This window comes from Leptodactylus fuscus, chromosome 1, assembly GCF_031893055.1.
Source record: "Leptodactylus fuscus isolate aLepFus1 chromosome 1, aLepFus1.hap2, whole genome shotgun sequence".
NCBI lineage: Eukaryota > Metazoa > Chordata > Amphibia > Anura > Leptodactylidae > Leptodactylus > Leptodactylus fuscus.
Window position 1 is genome coordinate 15,643,271 of NC_134265.1, and position 18,411 is coordinate 15,661,681.

Genomic DNA, 18,411 nt, shown 5'->3' on the forward strand with positions numbered 1-18,411 from the left:
TGAGAGCCCACCATAATTTACAAATAAATTCTTTCCAAATCAGACAATGTGATTCGCTGGATTTGTTTTCTCATTTTGTCTCTCATGGTTGAGGTCACCTATGATGTCAATTGCAGGCCTCTCTCCTCTTCTTTAGTGGGAGAACTTGCACAATTGGTGGCTGACTAAATACTTTTTTTCCCCACTGTACATACATAACAGGCTATCCATAAGCCGTATGGCCTTGATGGGAGACCAGGGGTATTTATCCATAGGCTTCAGATTTTCTCAAACAATGTGATGTCTTTGATGCCGAACAAAACTTGCTTTCACATTAAAACATTTCCCACATTTTGAACATGAATAAGGCTTCTTCCCCGTGTGAGTTCTCTGACGGTCAATAAAATGTGACTTCCGGCTGAAAGATTTGCCATATTCCGAGCATGAAAATGACTTCTCTCCTGTGTGTTTTCTCTGATGTCTAATGAGATCTGGTTTATAAATATAACGTTTCTCACATTCTGAACATGAATATGGCCTCTCCCCTGTGTGAAGTCTCCAATGACAAACAAGTTTTGATTTCTCCTTAAAACATTTCCCACATTCTGAACACGAATATGGTTTCTCCCCTGTGTGAATTCTGTGATGTCTAATACGTTTTGATTTCTCCTTAAAACTTTTCCCACATTCTGAACATGAATAAGGCTTCTCCCCTGTGTGAATTCTTTGATGTATAACAAAATGTGATTTGCAGCTAAAACACTTGCCACATTCTGAACATGAGAATGGCATATTGCCTGTGTGAATTTTTTCATGCATAAAAAGGTTAGATTTCTCTTTAAAAGATTTGCCACATTTTGAACAAGAAAATGGCTTCTCTCTGATGTGCGTTTTCTGATGTCGGAGAAAATGTGCTTTCTGAATAAAACATCTTTCACATTCTGAACATGAATATGGCTTCACTCCTGTGTGAATTCTCTGATGTCTAACAAGTTTTAATTTCTCCTTAAAACATTTGTCACATTCTGAACATGAGAATGGCTTCTCTCCTGTGTGAATTCTCTGATGTGCAATGAAATCTGATTTAAAACGGTAACATTTCCCACATTCTAAACATGAAAATGGCTTCATTTCCTTAACAGTCTGTGATGAATTAGAAGATTTGACCTTGTTTGAGGGTATATCAGGGGTAATAGCAGGCGTGTTCTTTTCACGTGGATGTTGTATTATACCAACATCATCTCCTTTAAGACCTGAAGATGTTGGGCGTACCTCTGAGCTCCTAGTACAACCACCTGCCAAGAGTATAACATTTTTAAATAACATAATCTTAAAATGATATTCGTTATTTAGATTTTAATTAAAAAAAAAATCAAAAATTTATATTCATATCAACTGGAGGGTCAATTTAAGGGGTAAATGCTCATTGTGGTGTGTAGTATCATCACTCTATAATGGGGAGAATTCAGTGGTGACTCCTCACCTGGGCAGTTCCCGGTAGGAATGTCCTCCTCACACTCCTCATCACCACTCACATAGGGATCTGTAGTATTAATATTCTTCACATCTTTATCCTCAGTCAGAAGCTGTGAAAGAAATATTGTAACTAACATCTAATACTGCTGGATAACCCAAGACTGACCACAAGGACTTCACAGCCCGTCTACACATCATAGGGAATATCTCCATCTACCTGATCATCCTGTGGAAGAAGAGGACTGGGACATCTCTCCGGTGTTGTCCCCTTACTGGATCTACCTGTAGGAAACACAGACAGGGACTGAATTCATTCTGTACATACAAATAATGGAAGTCCATGTGTATATAGTCATGTCTATTACCTGCTGATGTGAGGGGCTGGTGGTCCTCCATCATCACCTCCTTGTACAGATCCTTATGTCCTTCTAAATACTCCTACTCCTCCATGGAGAAATAGACAGCGACATCCTGACACCTTATAGGAACCTGACAACACAATGATACAGTCATCACCCGACCCCTCCAGTTACTGTATAATGTCCCAGCATTCCCAGCAGTGTCACCTCTCCAGTCAGCAGCTCCAGCATCTTGTAGGTGAGTTCTAGGATCTTCTGTCCATTGATCTCATTTCTCAAGGGGTGAGGTGGAGGCCCCGGGAATGGGCTCAGGGTTCCTATCCATCCATCAAATACAAGGGTCTGACAGCGCCCACTAGAGGTCTTCTTCACTACTGTGTAATCCTGGTTATGGGGAGACACATTAATAAATCTCACTACATACATGTCCAGAGTCCATCACCTCTCCAGTCCTATCATCTGTTATTACAATTGTTTGGGGAAAATATCTGTGTAAAGAGAGAGATTAGAATTCATTCTGCCATCTTGATCTGAAAATCTCCATTCTGCCTGTCATGTAGCTTGCTTAAACCTTGAGATTTGCAGTTCTGCTCTCTTGTCTTATTTAGACGAAAAGGTTGGAACGTTCCTAAGTATATCATGTTCCATAACAAGACACATAATCTTCACAAGATATGAAGTCAGTTCTAATCTCTTGTTTTGTGTAGCATCCACTAGCATGAAACCTGGAAGGTCATGGCATCTATTTTATCAGACTGTGCTAACATAATTACACACTAGAATGGATGACACGGACAAATATGTGTTAACTCATGTATTGCTTATGCACGTATTTATCATTTGTGAATGCCCATTTTGTACTCTGACCAATGATAACTCATATTTCTATATGATGTAGTTTGTTATGCCTAAATTAGCATACAGCCATTATTCCTCTATAGAAGCTAACCACTAACCCTGGGCGTAGAGCCAGAAGTAACAGATAAGGTGCTTCCCCAGGATGGGTGCAGTAACCCTGAGACTTATGTTTTGACTAAATGGACTACGACAACATATCCAGGGGCAGTTGCCCCCTAACACTATAGATAGGAATGATGTAATGATGACATCATCAGAATCTCTCACCTCACCAGTAAGCTGGTAGATGATCTCTAGGGTGAGATTTAATAGACTTTCCGCCATCTTGTTCCTGTCTCTTTCCATCCTTGATGGGACAATCAGGAATATTCTCTTATATAGAAGATACTGAGAGGATTCTATATTGTAGGGTCCTGAATGGAGAGAAGATGACACAATGTAATAAATACAGAATTACTGGAGATATTATGGGGAATTCTCTCTATTTGTATGGACTAAGGGACGGTGTTGGGAGGGGAAGGGGGGACTAGGCAATTGCCCAGGGTCCCTCTTATACATACTATAAAAATCGGCATATTTGCTGACATGAGCAGAGTGCACACAGCAGAGAAGGAGGAAGACAGGCGATGCTCCTCGAACTTCTCATCCAGAAGGCAGTGCTGACTGGAGGAGCGGGGATTACTGTGGGGTCACTCACCAGCAGAGATATTCTTACATTGGGTAACTGATAAAGTTTGTCTCTCACATGACCAGGACTGCGGAGAGCTGTGACATCATATGGGCATTGAAGAAGTTACAGCTCACTGAGTTAGCTCCTTATCTTATTTATCTTTGAGTTTGTAGGTGTTATATCTTCCAGGGGAAGCAAAAGCTGATAAATTCTGGGGGAAGGGTGAGCTGATGAATGGTGTGAACTCATGTCCCTGTACTGTGTTGGTCAGGTTGTGACCAGCGCCGCACCTCCCATGAGGCGACCTGAAGTGACCGCTTCAGGCGGCGCTATGCTGGACCACCCGGGGGGGGGTGGCGTTTTTGCTGACCTAAGCCAGTCCAGGACAAGCTGTCCTAGACTGGCTTAGTGTCACCGTCTCGGCAGCCCAGCACGGGAAGCGAGCGGTGGATTGGAGAGGCCCTGTGGACGCAGCGCTGCTCCACCGGCCTCCCCTGACGCTCAGGCAGAGAGCAGGTCCTCTCCCTGCCAGCTAATGCCGCCCCGTCCGCTCCGCCCCCTACACCCCACCCCCTCTGCTCTGCCCCCTCCAACAACACGCTCATTATATGGCGTCCCATCGAGCTGCTGAGATGACGGAACAATCATAGGCACAGCGCGAGGAATGAGTTCAGTGGCAGGCCAGCTTGACAGCTGCCGAAACGTCAGAGCAGCAGGATCATCAATGCCAAGAACACGCTCATTATATGGTGTCCCAGCGAGCTGCTGAGATGCCGGAACAATCATGGACACAGCACATAGAACGAGTTTAGCGGCAGGCCAGCTTGACATCTGCCGAAATGCCAGAGCAGGGAGATTATCAATGCCAAGAACACGCTCATATGGCGTCCCATCGAGCTGCTGAGACGCCGGGACAAACACAGGCACGGCGTGAGTAACAAGTTCAGCAGCAGGACAGCTTAGGAGCTGCTGAAAAGCCAGAGCAGACAAACCATTGACGGCAGCAATTTGCTAAATATAGGCAGATCATCGACGCCAACAACACGCAGACGAAGTTGTGGGCAGAGGCTAGTCTGCCATAATGCATACCAAAAAAAGCCCCTAAACTATCTTCAGCACTGTGATAGCAGAGGCTATGGCTTGTCTATGCACATACACCAGTGAAGTTATACACGCTGCTCCATCACTAAGGGTTAATATTCATCTGAATGGCAGACCGCAAGCACACCCACTGATATTAAAGGCGTTCACCACCTCATAGACACCAATCCCACTTACGCAGAACTACCATGTAGCAGTAGCTCAGCGCTGCATGGTCCATGATCACAGCTGGATAGTGGCGGTGACATCACCCATGACTAGCCCATTACAAAATTTTCAGCGGTACCGTGTGGGTGAAATGAACTCATCTCTCATCCACATGATGTGCTTAAAACCAACTGTGCAAAGTGACCAGCACTGAGGGTTTGTAACACTTGGTTCAAACTAGTGGTCGGCTTTCCTTCATTCAGATCCACATAGCGACCCAAAAGATGGAAACCCTGTCTGCTTAAAGAGGACCTTTTATGTCCTCCTGCATGTGCGGTTTTATATATACCGTATATACTCGAGTACAAGCCGACTCGAATATAAGCCGAGGCCCCTAATTTTACAAAAAAAAAACCTGGGAAAACTTATTGACTCGAGTATAAGCCGGAAGGGGGGGGGGGGGGGGGGATGCAGCAGCTACTGGAAAATTTCAAAAATTAAAATGGTCAGAGATTTTGGGTGCAGTAGATGCTGGGAACGGGGAACGCTTCCCTGAGCTTGAGGACTGTTTTTTTTCCCCCCACTTGAAATTCAGCCTATAGGGTATCCTGACGGAACAGGAGCACTGTAGATACCCTATATTCAGTAGACCGGGCACTGTTTGCGGTGCACAATGTGTTGGTCGTCTTCAGACTTCATAATGCCATGGACACGGTCAAGCAGTCCAGTGCCAGAGGCAGCAAAGCAACCCCAAAACATCAGGGACCCTCCGCCATGTCTGACTGTAGGGGGCGTATTCTTCTCTTTGGAGGCCTCTTTTTTCTCTGTAAACTCTATGTTGAGGCCTTTTCCTACTTTTGTCTCATCTGACCAGAGAACATTCTTCCAAAACGGTTTTGGCTTTCTCAGGTAAGTTTTGGCAAACTCCAGCCTGGCTTATGTCTCTGGGTAAGAAGTGGGGTCTTCCTGGGTCTCCTACCATACAGTCCCTTCTCATTCAGACGGATAGTACGGGATATAAAAATATAAAACTTTTTGTGCACTGAGCTGATCTGCAATTAGAGTGGCTATACCACAAAATGAATAAAGAAGAAAAATAATAAAAAGGTTCCTATGAGCAGCAGTTCTATCAACGCCCCCTTTAGAGGGGGGAGCAGCCAAACACAACAGTAAACCAATTGGGTAGAACCCAAAATATAGATAACTGCGCTGAACCAATAGCTAAAACCACGTGGTTTTAGTTATTGGTTCAGCGCAGTTATCTATATTTTGGGTTCTACCCAATTGGTTTACTGTTGTTTTTGGATAGTACGGGGTGACACTGTTGTACCCTCGGACTGCAGGGCGGCTTGAACTTGTTTGGATGTTAGTCGAGGTTCTTTATCCGCCATCCGCACAATCTTGCGTTGAAATCTCTCATCAATTTTTCTTTTGCGTCCACATCTAGGGAGGTTAGCCACAGTGCCATGGGCTTTACACTTCTTGATGACACTGCGCACGGTAGACACAGGAACATTCAGGTCTTTGGAGATGGACTTGTAGCCTTGAGATTGCTCATGCTTCCTCACAATTTTGCTTCTCAAGTCCTCAGACAGTTCTTTGGCCTTCTTTCTTTTCTCCATGCTCAAGGCACTGCAGTAATGTAGGGCCCAGTGTGAGAAAGCGGGGTCTCCCTCAGAGGTCAGGGCTCTTCCAGCAGGACAAGGACCCAAAACACACTTCAGGTCAGCACTAGAAAATGGTGGTGAGAGAAAGCCCTGGAGACTTGTAAAGTGGCAGCAATGAGTCCAGCCCTGAATCCCATAGAACACCTGTGGGGGAGGGGGAGAGATCTCTTGGTGGCAGTTTGGAGAAGGCCCCCTTCACATCTCAGGGGGGACCTGGAGCAGTTTGCCAAAGAAGAATGGTCTAAGATTCCAGCAGAGCCTTGTAAGAAACTCATTGCTGGTTAGCGGAAGCGGTTGTGCGCAGTTATTGTGTCTAAAGGTTGTGCTACCAAGTATTAGGCTGAGGGCGCCAATACTTTTGGCCAACGCTGTATACTGTCACTGTGAGCTGACTAAATATCACTGCAGTTCAGGACCCGACCACTAGGGGGCAGTTAGTCCTATTTCCCTAATCCCAAATTCTGGAACCTTAAAGGGTTAATAACCCACGGGTGCGGCAGAGATCCTGACACCAGTGTGAATACCCACATACCTCCGTGTGCGGTATCTGTGACAGGACCTCTGATGATGTCACATGTAGGGGAGGAGCCTACAAGTCACATGATCAGATCCTTCCAGATACCAGATTCTAGGGTGTTAAAGAACCTTTGATGATGTCAAAGTCATGTGATCAGTCACGTGTAGGAGGAGTCAGACTGTGCTGGGGGAGGAGCTACTACAGGGTCTTTCTCCACAAGAGGATATAGAGACCCCCAAACCTGTGCTATGTGACCGCAGCTATGAGACCCCCAAACCTGTGCTAATAAGTGACCGCAGCTATGAGACCCCCAATCCTGTGCTAATATGTGACCGCAACTATGAGACCCCCAAACCTGTGCTATGTGACCGCAGCTATGAGACCCCCAAACCTGTGCTAATAAGTGACCGCAGCTATGAGACCCCCAAACCTGTGCTAATAAGTGACCGCAGCTATGAGACCCCCAAACCTGTGCTAATAAGTGACCGCAGCTATGAGACCCCCAAACCTGTGCTAATAAGTGATCGCAGCTATGAGACCCCCAAACCTGTGCTAATAAGTGACCGCAGCTATGAGACCCCCAAACCTGTGCTAATAAGTGACCGCAGCTATGAGACCCCCAAACCTGTGCTAATAAGTGACCACAGCTATGAGACCCCAAACCTGTGCTAATATGTGACCGCAGCTATGAGACCCCCAAACCTGTGCTAATATGTGACCGCAACTATGAGACCCCCAAACCTGTGCTAATATGTGACCGCAGCTATGAGACCCCCAATCCTGTGCTAATAAGTGACCGCAGCTATGAGACCCCCAATCCTGTGCTAATAAGTGACCGCAGCTACGAGACCCCCAAACCTGTGCTATGTGACCGCAGCTATGAGACCCCCAAACCTGTGCTAATATGTGACCGCAGCTATGAGACCCCCAAACCTGTGCTATGTGACCGCAGCTACTAGACCCCCAATCCTGTGCTAATAAGTGACCGCAGCTATGAGACCCCCAAACCTGTGCTAATAAGTGACCGCAGCTATGAGACCCCCAAACCTGTGCTAATAAGTGACCGCAGCTATGAGACCCCCAATCCTGTGCTAATAAGTGACCGCAGCTATGAGACCCCCAATCCTGTGCTAATAAGTGACCACAGCTATGAGACCCCCAAACCTGTGCTAATATGTGACCGCAGCTATGAGACCCCCAATCCTGTGCTAATAAGTGACCGCAGCTATGAGACCCCCAATCCTGTGCTAATAAGTGACCACAGCTATGAGACCCCCAAACCTGTGCTAATATGTGACCGCAGCTATGAGACCCCCAAACCTGTGCTAATATGTGACCGCAGCTATGAGACCCCTGTGCTAATATGTGACTGCAGCTATGAGACCCCCAAACCTGTGCTAATAAGTGATCGCAGCTATGAGACCCCCAATCCTGTGCTAATAAGTGACCGCAGCTATGAGACCCCCAATCCTGTGCTAATAAGTGACCGCAGCTATGAGACCCCCAAACCTGTGTTAATGTGTGACCGCAGCTATGAGACCCCCAAACCTGGGCTAATAAGTGACCGCAGCTATGAGACCCCCAAACCTGTGCTAATAAGTGACCGCAGCTATGAGACCCCCAAACCTGTGCTAATAAGTGACCGCAGCTATGAGACCCCCAAACCTGTGCTAATAAGTGACCGCAGCTATGAGACCCCCAATCCTGTGCTAATATGTGACCGCAACTATGAGACCCCCAAACCTGTGCTAATAAGTGACCGCAGCTATGAGACCCCCAAACCTGTGCTAATAAGTGACCGCAGCTATGAGACCCCCAATCCTGTGCTAATATGTGACCGCAACTATGAGACCCCCAAACCTGTGCTAATAAGTGACCGCAGCTATGAGACCCCCAATCCTGTGCTAATATGTGACCGCAACTATGAGACCCCCAAACCTGTGCTAATAAGTGACCGCAGCTATGAGACCCCCAAACCTGTGCTAATATGTGACCGCAGCTATGAGACCCCCAAACCTGTGCTAATATGTGACCGCAGCTATGAGACCCCCAAACCTGTGCTAATAAGTGACCGCAGCTATGAGACCCCCAAACCTGTGCTATGTGACCGCAGCTATGAGACCCCCAAACCTGTGCTAATATGTGACCGCAACTATGAGACCCCCAAACCTGTGCTAATATGTGACCGCAGCTATGAGACCCCCAAACCTGTGCTAATAAGTGACTGCAGCTATGAGACCCCCAATCCTGTGCTAATAAGTGATCGCAGCTATGAGACCCCCAAACCTGTGCTAATAAGTGACCGCAGCTATGAGACCCCCAATCCTGTGTTAATGTGTGACCGCAGCTATGAGACCCCCAAACCTGGGCTAATAAGTGACCGCAGCTATGAGACCCCCAATCCTGTGCTAATAAGTGACCGCAGCTATGAGACCCCCAAACCTGTGTTAATGTGTGACCGCAGCTATGAGACCCCCAAACCTGGGCTAATAAGTGACCGCAGCTATGAGACCCCCAAACCTGTGCTAATAAGTGACCGCAGCTATGAGACCCCCAAACCTGTGCTAATAAGTGACCGCAGCTATGAGACCCCCAAACCTGTGCTAATAAGTGACCGCAGCTATGAGACCCCCAATCCTGTGCTAATATGTGACCGCAACTATGAGACCCCCAAACCTGTGCTAATAAGTGACCGCAGCTATGAGACCCCCAAACCTGTGCTAATAAGTGACCGCAGCTATGAGACCCCCAATCCTGTGCTAATATGTGACCGCAACTATGAGACCCCCAAACCTGTGCTAATAAGTGACCGCAGCTATGAGACCCCCAAACCTGTGCTAATAAGTGACCGCAGCTATGAGACCCCCAATCCTGTGCTAATATGTGACCGCAACTATGAGACCCCCAAACCTGTGCTAATAAGTGACCGCAGCTATGAGACCCCCAATCCTGTGCTAATATGTGACCGCAACTATGAGACCCCCAAACCTGTGCTAATAAGTGACCGCAGCTATGAGACCCCCAAACCTGTGCTAATATGTGACCGCAGCTATGAGACCCCCAAACCTGTGCTAATATGTGACCGCAGCTATGAGACCCCCAAACCTGTGCTAATAAGTGACCGCAGCTATGAGACCCCCAAACCTGTGCTATGTGACCGCAGCTATGAGACCCCCAAACCTGTGCTAATATGTGACCGCAACTATGAGACCCCCAAACCTGTGCTAATATGTGACCGCAGCTATGAGACCCCCAAACCTGTGCTAATAAGTGACTGCAGCTATGAGACCCCCAATCCTGTGCTAATAAGTGATCGCAGCTATGAGACCCCCAAACCTGTGCTAATAAGTGACCGCAGCTATGAGACCCCCAATCCTGTGTTAATGTGTGACCGCAGCTATGAGACCCCCAAACCTGGGCTAATAAGTGACCGCAGCTATGAGACCCCCAAACCTGGGCTAATAAGTGACCGCAGCTATGAGACCCCCAAACCTGGGCTAATAAGTGACCGCAGCTATGAGACCCCCAAACCTGTGCTAATAAGTGACCGCAGCTATGAGACCCCCAAACCTGTGCTAATAAGTGACCGCAGCTATGAGACCCCCAAACCTGTGCTAATAAGTGATCGCAGCTATGAGACCCCCAATCCTGTGCTAATAAGTGACCGCAGCTATGAGACCCCCAATCCTGTGCTAATATGTGACCGCAGCTATGAGACCCCCAAACCTGTGCTAATAAGTGACCGCAGCTATGAGACCCCCAAACCTGTGCTAATAAGTGACCGCAGCTATGAGACCCCCAATCCTGTGCTAATATGTGACCGCAACTATGAGACCCCCAAACCTGTGCTAATAAGTGACCGCAGCTATGAGACCCCCAAACCTGTGCTAATAAGTGACCGCAGCTATGAGACCCCCAATCCTGTGCTAATATGTGACCGCAACTATGAGACCCCCAAACCTGTGCTAATAAGTGACCGCAGCTATGAGACCCCCAAACCTGTGCTAATAAGTGACCGCAGCTATGAGACCCCCAATCCTGTGCTAATATGTGACCGCAACTATGAGACCCCCAAACCTGTGCTAATAAGTGACCGCAGCTATGAGACCCCCAATCCTGTGCTAATATGTGACCGCAACTATGAGACCCCCAAACCTGTGCTAATAAGTGACCGCAGCTATGAGACCCCCAAACCTGTGCTAATAAGTGACCGCAGCTATGAGACCCCCAATCCTGTGCTAATATGTGACCGCAGCTATGAGACCCCCAAACCTGTGCTAATATGTGACCGCAGCTATGAGACCCCTGTGCTAATATGTGACTGCAGCTATGAGACCCCCAAACCTGGGCTAATATGTGACCGCAGCTATGAGACCCCCAAACCTGTGCTAATATGTGACCGCAGCTATGAGACCCCTGTGCTAATATGTGACTGCAGCTATGAGACCCCCAAACCTGGGCTAATATGTGACCGCAGCTATGAGACCCCCAAACCTGTGATAATATGTGACCGCAGCTATGAAACCCCCAAACCTGTGCTAATATGTGACCGCAGCTATGAGACCCCCAAACCTGTGCTAATATGTGACCGCAGCTATGAGACCCCCAAACCTGTGCTAATATGTGGCCGCGGCGGTGAGACCCCCAAACCTGTGCTAATAAGTGACCGCAGCTATGAGACCCCCAAACCTGTGCTAATATGTGACCGCAGCTATGAGACCCCCAAACCTGTGCTAATATGTGGCCGCGGCGGTGAGACCCTATGATAATACAAGCATTTCTCTGTATATATACATATATATATATATATATATATATATATATATATATATATATATATATAGATCATATGAACTTAGAGTAGGGGAGTAAATCCTACCCAAAAAGGGACAATAAAATATAACCTATAACTGCTCCACTAAAGGCTCCGTTTATAGCCTATCTATTCATGCTATTGCATACTATTTGCTCTAGCCAAGTTTGTACACAGACCAATGACTAGTGCTGTGTGCATTAGCACGAATTGATAGGCTACTAATTAACAAAGGCTACAAAAAGGAGTAGAGCAAACAATGAAAGATAACAGCGATCTCTGCTCTAGCCAAGTGTGTACACAGACGAATGTTTATTGCTGTGTGCAATAGAATGAATAGATAAGGCTATAAACGGAGCCTTTAGTGGAGCAGTGCAGCATTTGGAAAAGACTAATAGGAAATCGATGTAAGAAGTTATTTGTCTAGATTTCCTGTATTAGCAGGGGTTTCTAGGTGTTTAAACAGACACAGTATCTATATTCCCTAGCCTAATCCCCTTTCTTTTTAAATGGGGAATTGTTTGTTTTGTTTGTTTTTTTGTTCCTTTTGGGTGTTTTAATTTTACCAATAAAGGTTATATTTTATTGTCCCTTTTTGGGTAGGATTTACTTCCCTACTCTAAGTTCATATGTTCAAGCTGGGTACATAACAGATAAATCGACACATTTAGTGAATTTTGATATATATAGATCAAGCACATAGTGCATTTAAAAAACTGATTGGAAATAAACAGGGCAGGAGACAGACTGAACTACCACTAGCAATAAAAATGTGGGTGGGAACAGCAACACTGCGTCTGTATCCTGCAGCAAATATCCCACTGGATGGAACCAACTCCAACTGGGCAGCGCTGCCAGCGACAATTGCACCAGTTAGGATAAGTAACACGTTGTCCTTGTATGGTCATGTCCTTAATCTGACGGTTTGCCGCTTTTTTAACCTGTATAGTGGCTTAAAAGAGGTGTCCTCATGGCCAGAACAATCACTCTGCATTTCAGCCATTCGTATATTGCTTGATTTGCAGTGACCTAAAGATCTGCCGGTATCTACCAGGGGTAGCAGTGGTAGCGGCTTTAAGGCGTACATTAAGGTACCTGGTGGGCCCCTGATGTTGTTTTGTTTTTTTTTTTTTATATGCCGTTACCTTCTGGAGTAACCCCATCAGATAACCGGCACCCTATTTACTTACTGATCCCCGCTCCTGCACACAGTTGCCTGCGCTTCCCCTTCTGTGGATGCGGAGGTGGCTGAAAGCAGGGATTGGTAAAGAGGCCGTGGGCCCGCAAACCCCACAAACATTGCTTTGCTATCATTATACTCTGGGGTCTTTTCTGGGGACTCTGTTACTTACCTCTCCATGCTCCGGCAGTCTGCGGGCCTGTTTGGCAACGTTCCAGATGTCACGTAGGCCAGACCTGTTTCATTATGGGTCGCGACGCAGGCCTGGCTCACGTGACGTCTGTGCCACGATTGAAGATAGCCAAAATCAGCGGGGTGTAAAGTTTTATCATTTTGTATCCTGCGTGGGTCTCCAATGATTATACTGATCAGGATTACACTGATGCTGCAGTTATAAATGTTAACAAATTTGGTGGCCTCTGTAAAGGGTCTGAAAAGCTGGAACACTTATCTTATGAGCCTCCAGTGCCACATCTCAAAGTAACACATTGTCACATTATCGCTGTGATCTTATGCATGCCATCATTGTTCACCACAGGGTAACTAGGAATGGCTGGGGCCCCCACTGACCCAGAAGGACCCCAAGCAGAACTTTATTCTCTGCCTGATTCGCACGGACACTGCGAGGAAAACACACGGACCCCATTAAAGTCCATCTAGTTTCATTGCTCACTGCTTTTTAATGCGTTCGGGCTTCCGTTCGTCTGGTCCGCTTGGGAATCCGATGAACGGAAACCTAATCCACTTAAAAAGGCTTTGTCCAAGGAAGACGTTCTCCTAACCATGTTGGGATCTCAATATTGTGTGAATATTGTCTTACGATGCAACTCTTTGTACCTGTGTCCAGAACTAGTATTAAATAACTTTCCTGGAAAAAATGCTTTCTTAGCGGCCATTACTACAGTTAGGAGAGTACCGAATATACTCGAGTATAAGCCGACCCGAATATAAGCCGAGGCCCCTAATTTTACCACAAAAACTGGGAAAACTTATTGACTCGAGTATAAGCCGAGGGGGGGAAATGCAGCAGCTACTTTTCAAAAATTAAAATGGTTTTTGGGTGCAGTAGGTGCTGGGGAAGGGGTGTTTTGGTTGTCTGTCTGCCCCTTCCCTGAGCTTGAGGACTGTTTTTTCTTCCCCCACTTAGAATTCAGTCTGGCTGAATATAGGGGATCTGCAGTGCTCCTATTAACCCCTTCCTGACAGAACAGGAGCACTGCAGATCCCCTATATTCAGTAGACCGGGCACTGTCAGACACAGGGAGACCTAATGTGTGTTTGTGTTTCACAGTCATTTCCTACTTGTATATGTATTCTAGGGAAAGGAGGGATTTACAACTTTTATTTATTTAATTTTTTTATTATATTTTTTAAAGCATCTTTTTTTTTTTTTCACTATATTATGGGAGATTCTATGCATTACTATTGCGGCTGGTCATAGCCCCCCCCCCCCCTCCTTCTCAAAAAAACCCCAGTAAAAATTTTTTTTTTTTTTTTTTTGCTTGACTCGAGTATAAGCCGAGGGGGGCTTTTTCAGTACAAAAACTGTGCTGAAAAATTTGGCTTATACTCGAGTACGGTAAGTGAAATACAGGCTTTCCCTGTCGTCCTCAACAGCGGCACAATGTGGGGTATTTCTGCCCCTGTGTGCTGGTAGGACAGGCGGATATTTAATTAGCCAATAAAATGCGTGGCTGGCCCTATAAGAGGGCACAAGAACCTCCCCTCTGCGTGTTTTTTTCTGTCCTGTGTGGACAGAGGACAGGTGGGAGGACTTGTGTCCTCTTATGGGGCTCAGCAGGGTCACTTACCCTCTGAGCGTCAGTATCATCTTCTTTCTTCAGGATCTTTGATTGAAGTTCATCTTCTTGTCCTGCAAGAGAGAGGGTGTTTGTTGTTTAGCCTGCGTTTGGCTGAAGGCTGTGCATTGTGTACTTGGCTTGGACTTTGCCAGATTGCACTCTATCCAAACCTTATTGGTATCTGTTGCTTCGCTGTCCGGTCTACTAGACCCGGTAAGATCTACCCTTTTATTTTCTGGGTTGTTGTCATGGTGACATTGCTGCATGGTCTATATCTCTCTCTGCAGGATATGTCATCCTCTACTACCCCTCCTGGGGATGGTAGGAGGAAAACCTCTTCCAAGAGGAAGCACCTTTCCTGTTTTGACTGCGACACACCGCTCCCTGATGGTAGGTAGCGGCTTAAAGGGTTAATCCCTTCGGGGTACTACTGGTCCTGTAACTTGCCTATTATTTTCAGGCTACGAGTGGGCCCGTTGTCGCGGGTGCAGAGGTCCTCCACCTGAGGAGCCCTCTCCCAGAGATATGATGGCCTGGGTCAAGGAGATAGTGAGTTTGGGCATCGCTTGGGTAAATAGGTTTTCCCTTGCTTGTACTCTCCTTTTTGTTTTGCAGGATGATTCCCTCAAGGGAATCCATTCCACCTTGTCTCAGCTCACCAAGAGACCATGCTCTGAGCACCGTTCCTCGTCTCTCCCCCCCCTGGAACATCTGCGGGTGGCAGAGGATGATTCCTCCGAGGACGACTCAGTCATTTCCAGCAGACCTGTGTTCCACTATGAACAAACAGGCAGGCTGCTGAAGTCCATCCGGTCTACAGTGGGCCGAGATGTTGACGGGGAAGCCTCCACGTCTGCCTCTGGGGGACATATTGCCTTCCATGCGGACGCCACGCTGACCGACCTTATGGCGCAGCAGTGGAAACAGCCAGAAAAAGGACACTCGCTTTTCAGGATCTTCAAGAACTTATTCCCTGTGGACACTGCACAGTGGGATTCCTGGGGGCCTCCCCCGAAGGTGGATTTGGCCGTAGCGAAGCTGTCCCGCAGAACCCTGGTGCCCCTGGAAGATGGTTCAAATCTTCAGGACCCCCTGGATCGCAGGGCTGACTCCGTTCTAAAGAAGGTCTACTCTGCCTGTTCTGCCCAAGCTTCAGTGGCCATAGCCTCCACCACGGTTGGTGACTTTCTGCGCAGCCGTTTAGCCGCTTTAGCGGGATATAGACTCTGGCGTTGACAGAGATGAGATTCTGGCCTCTATGAAAAATCTTCATAGGGCGGCAGATTATTTGGCAGAATCCTCCCGCCATCAATTAAAGATCTCTGCCAAATCTATGGCACTGTCTACTGCGGCCCGTAGACCCCTATGGCTAAAGCCTTGGCGGACGGACTTTGCGTCCAAAGCTGCTCTTTGTGCTCTCTTTGAGCCGGGAAGAGTGTTTGGCCAAGGCTTGGACGCCATCATGGAGGGGTTAGCTGAAGGTAGGGGAAAGTCCCTACCTCAAGCATCCAGGGGCAGACGTGCTCCCTCTAGAGGCAGAGGGTCCTCCTCTAACTATAGACGCCCATCTCAACAGCGGCGTTCTAGGTACCGCCCTAGGGGAGCTGGGCGAGGCGCTTCCAGGGAGGACTTCAAGAGGAAGCCGGAGTTTTGACATGGGGCAGCTCCCTGTGGCCCCCCCCCTTCCTGTGGGAGGACGCCTTTCTTTTTTTTTTTTCCAGAGCATGGCTCACCCATATCCAAGACCCATGGGTGTTGAAGATCATACAGCACGGGTATCACATCGACTTTCATCTTCCACCTCCAGATCGGTTCGTTTCCACCCGATCTCTTCCACCTTCTCAGCAGGCCAGTCTAGAGACCTTGGTCGCCGAATACGTTACCAAAGGCGCCCTGGAGAAGGTACCAGCCTCAGACCATGGTCTGGGAGTTTACTCCCCCGTCTTTCTGGTCCCCAAGGTCACCGGGGGCTGGAGGATGATAATAGTCCTGAGGTACCTCAATCGGTTATCAGGAAGAGGTCATTTCGTATGGAAACCGTGGATTCCGTGACTACTTTTCTTCAGCCAGGAGAGGTGATGGTTACCCTCGACTTGAAGGACGCATATTTACATGTCCCCATTGCTCGTTCCCACAGGAAGTTCCTCAGGATTGCCGTCTCTATGGCCGGCCACAGGGAGCACTATCAATTCACAGCTCTGCCGTTCGGCATCACATCCGCCCCACTGTATTCACCAAGGTGATCGCTCCGGTCGCCGCGGCCCTCAGACTTCAGGGTCTTTTCATCGTCCCTTATCTAGACGACTGGCTACTGAAAGCTCAGTCTCCTGCTGCTCTCCTCCAGCAGCTCAACCTTGCCATCAACTTCCTACAAGTGTTAGGATGGATCATCAATTGGGAGAAGTCCGAAATCGTTCCATCCACCCGGAGAAAATTCCTCGGATTCATAGTGGATTCGGAAGCGATGCAGATCTTCCTCTCCAGTCCAAGAAAGGAAAGGATCCAAGCCAGTGCACGATTCCTATTGCGCACTCGGCGTGTAACCGTCCGGACTGCCATGAGAGTCCTCGGCCTGATGTCATCCTCGGCCAGGGCGGTCCCTTGGGCTTTATGGCATTTGCGTCCCCTCCAGATGGAAGTGTTGAGAACCTGGAACAGGTCTCCACGGGGATTGCACAAGAAGATCTGCCTTTCTCCCGCTACCGGTCTTTCCCTCAGATGGTGGATACACCTGAAAGACGGAAGGTCCACGGTCCCGACAGTGTGGACCCTGTTGACAACAGATGCATCCCAGTGGGGATGGGGAGCCCATTGTCAAGACAAAACTGTACAAGGACGATGGAGATGTCCGGAGCTGGGGTCATCCAATCTCAAGGAACTCAGAGCAGTGTACCTGGCCCTAGTACACTTTGCCCCAGAATTGAAAGGCAAGTCTGTCAAGATCCGGTCAGACAATACGACGGTGGTTGTTTATATAAACAAACAAAGGGGCACCAGGTCACCAACCTTGCTGAGAGAGACGAACTTCATATTTGCCTGGGCAGAGAAGAATCTGGTCCAGTTATCCGCTGTTCACATAAAGGGCTCCCTGAACATAGTAGCGGATCAGCTGAGTCGGGGTATTACCGTATCAGGAGAATGGTCTCTCAATCCAGACATGTTTCAACAGATCGTCCAGAGATGGGGTCTCCCGGAGGTCGATCTTATGGCTACCCGACTCAACGCCAAGGTAGGGACCTTCTGCTCCCTGTACCAGGAGGACAATCCCTTGGCAGTGGATGCCCTGTCCATCCCATGGAGGTTCAGGCTGTTTTACATATTCCCTCCAATTCCAATCATACCGAAGGTATTGATAAAAATAAGACAGGACCAAGCCTCGGGAATAGCCATAATCCCGTTCTGGCCAAAAAGGGCTTGGTTTGCTCAGCTCATACAAATGAGTCAGGGCATATATTGGAGGCTTCCCCCTCTCCCAGACCTGGTAACCCAAGGAGAGCTGAGATGCCAGGATCTGAGGAGACTCAACCTGACAGCCTGGAGGTTGACCAGTCCCTATTGAGAAATAGAGGACTGTCACAAGCCGTCTTGAAGACCCTATCCAGCGCCAGAGCAGATTCGACTAACAGGAACTACCGTCGAATAAGTAACATCTTTAATGCCTGGTGTCTGCAGCATCAAGTAGACTCCACCGATCCCCCTACGGAGGCGATCCTGGACTTCCTTCACGACGGACTAGACAGAGGTCTTGCTGTGGCCACACTCAAAGTACACGTAGCGGCCCTGTCCGCCTATCTGGGGAGGCGTTTGTCTCAAGATTCCTTAGTGAGCACCTTTATTAAAGG

The 18,411-nt window shown here is 47.8% G+C and overlaps 1 protein-coding gene across 1 annotated transcript in view; it reads right to left on the reverse strand.

Annotated features, from left to right (window-relative positions):
• Nucleotides 1-267: 267 nt before the first annotated feature.
• Nucleotides 268-18,411, reverse strand: part of LOC142189546 (uncharacterized) — a 158,006-nt gene continuing 139,862 nt past the window's right edge. The window contains exons 5-6 of the mRNA XM_075262159.1: nt 3,370-3,437; nt 268-1,274 (exon numbers count right to left, since the gene is read on the reverse strand). Coding sequence (XP_075118260.1) covers nt 268-1,274; nt 3,370-3,437 — 1,075 coding nt within the window. The remainder of the gene's footprint in view (nt 1,275-3,369; nt 3,438-18,411) is intronic.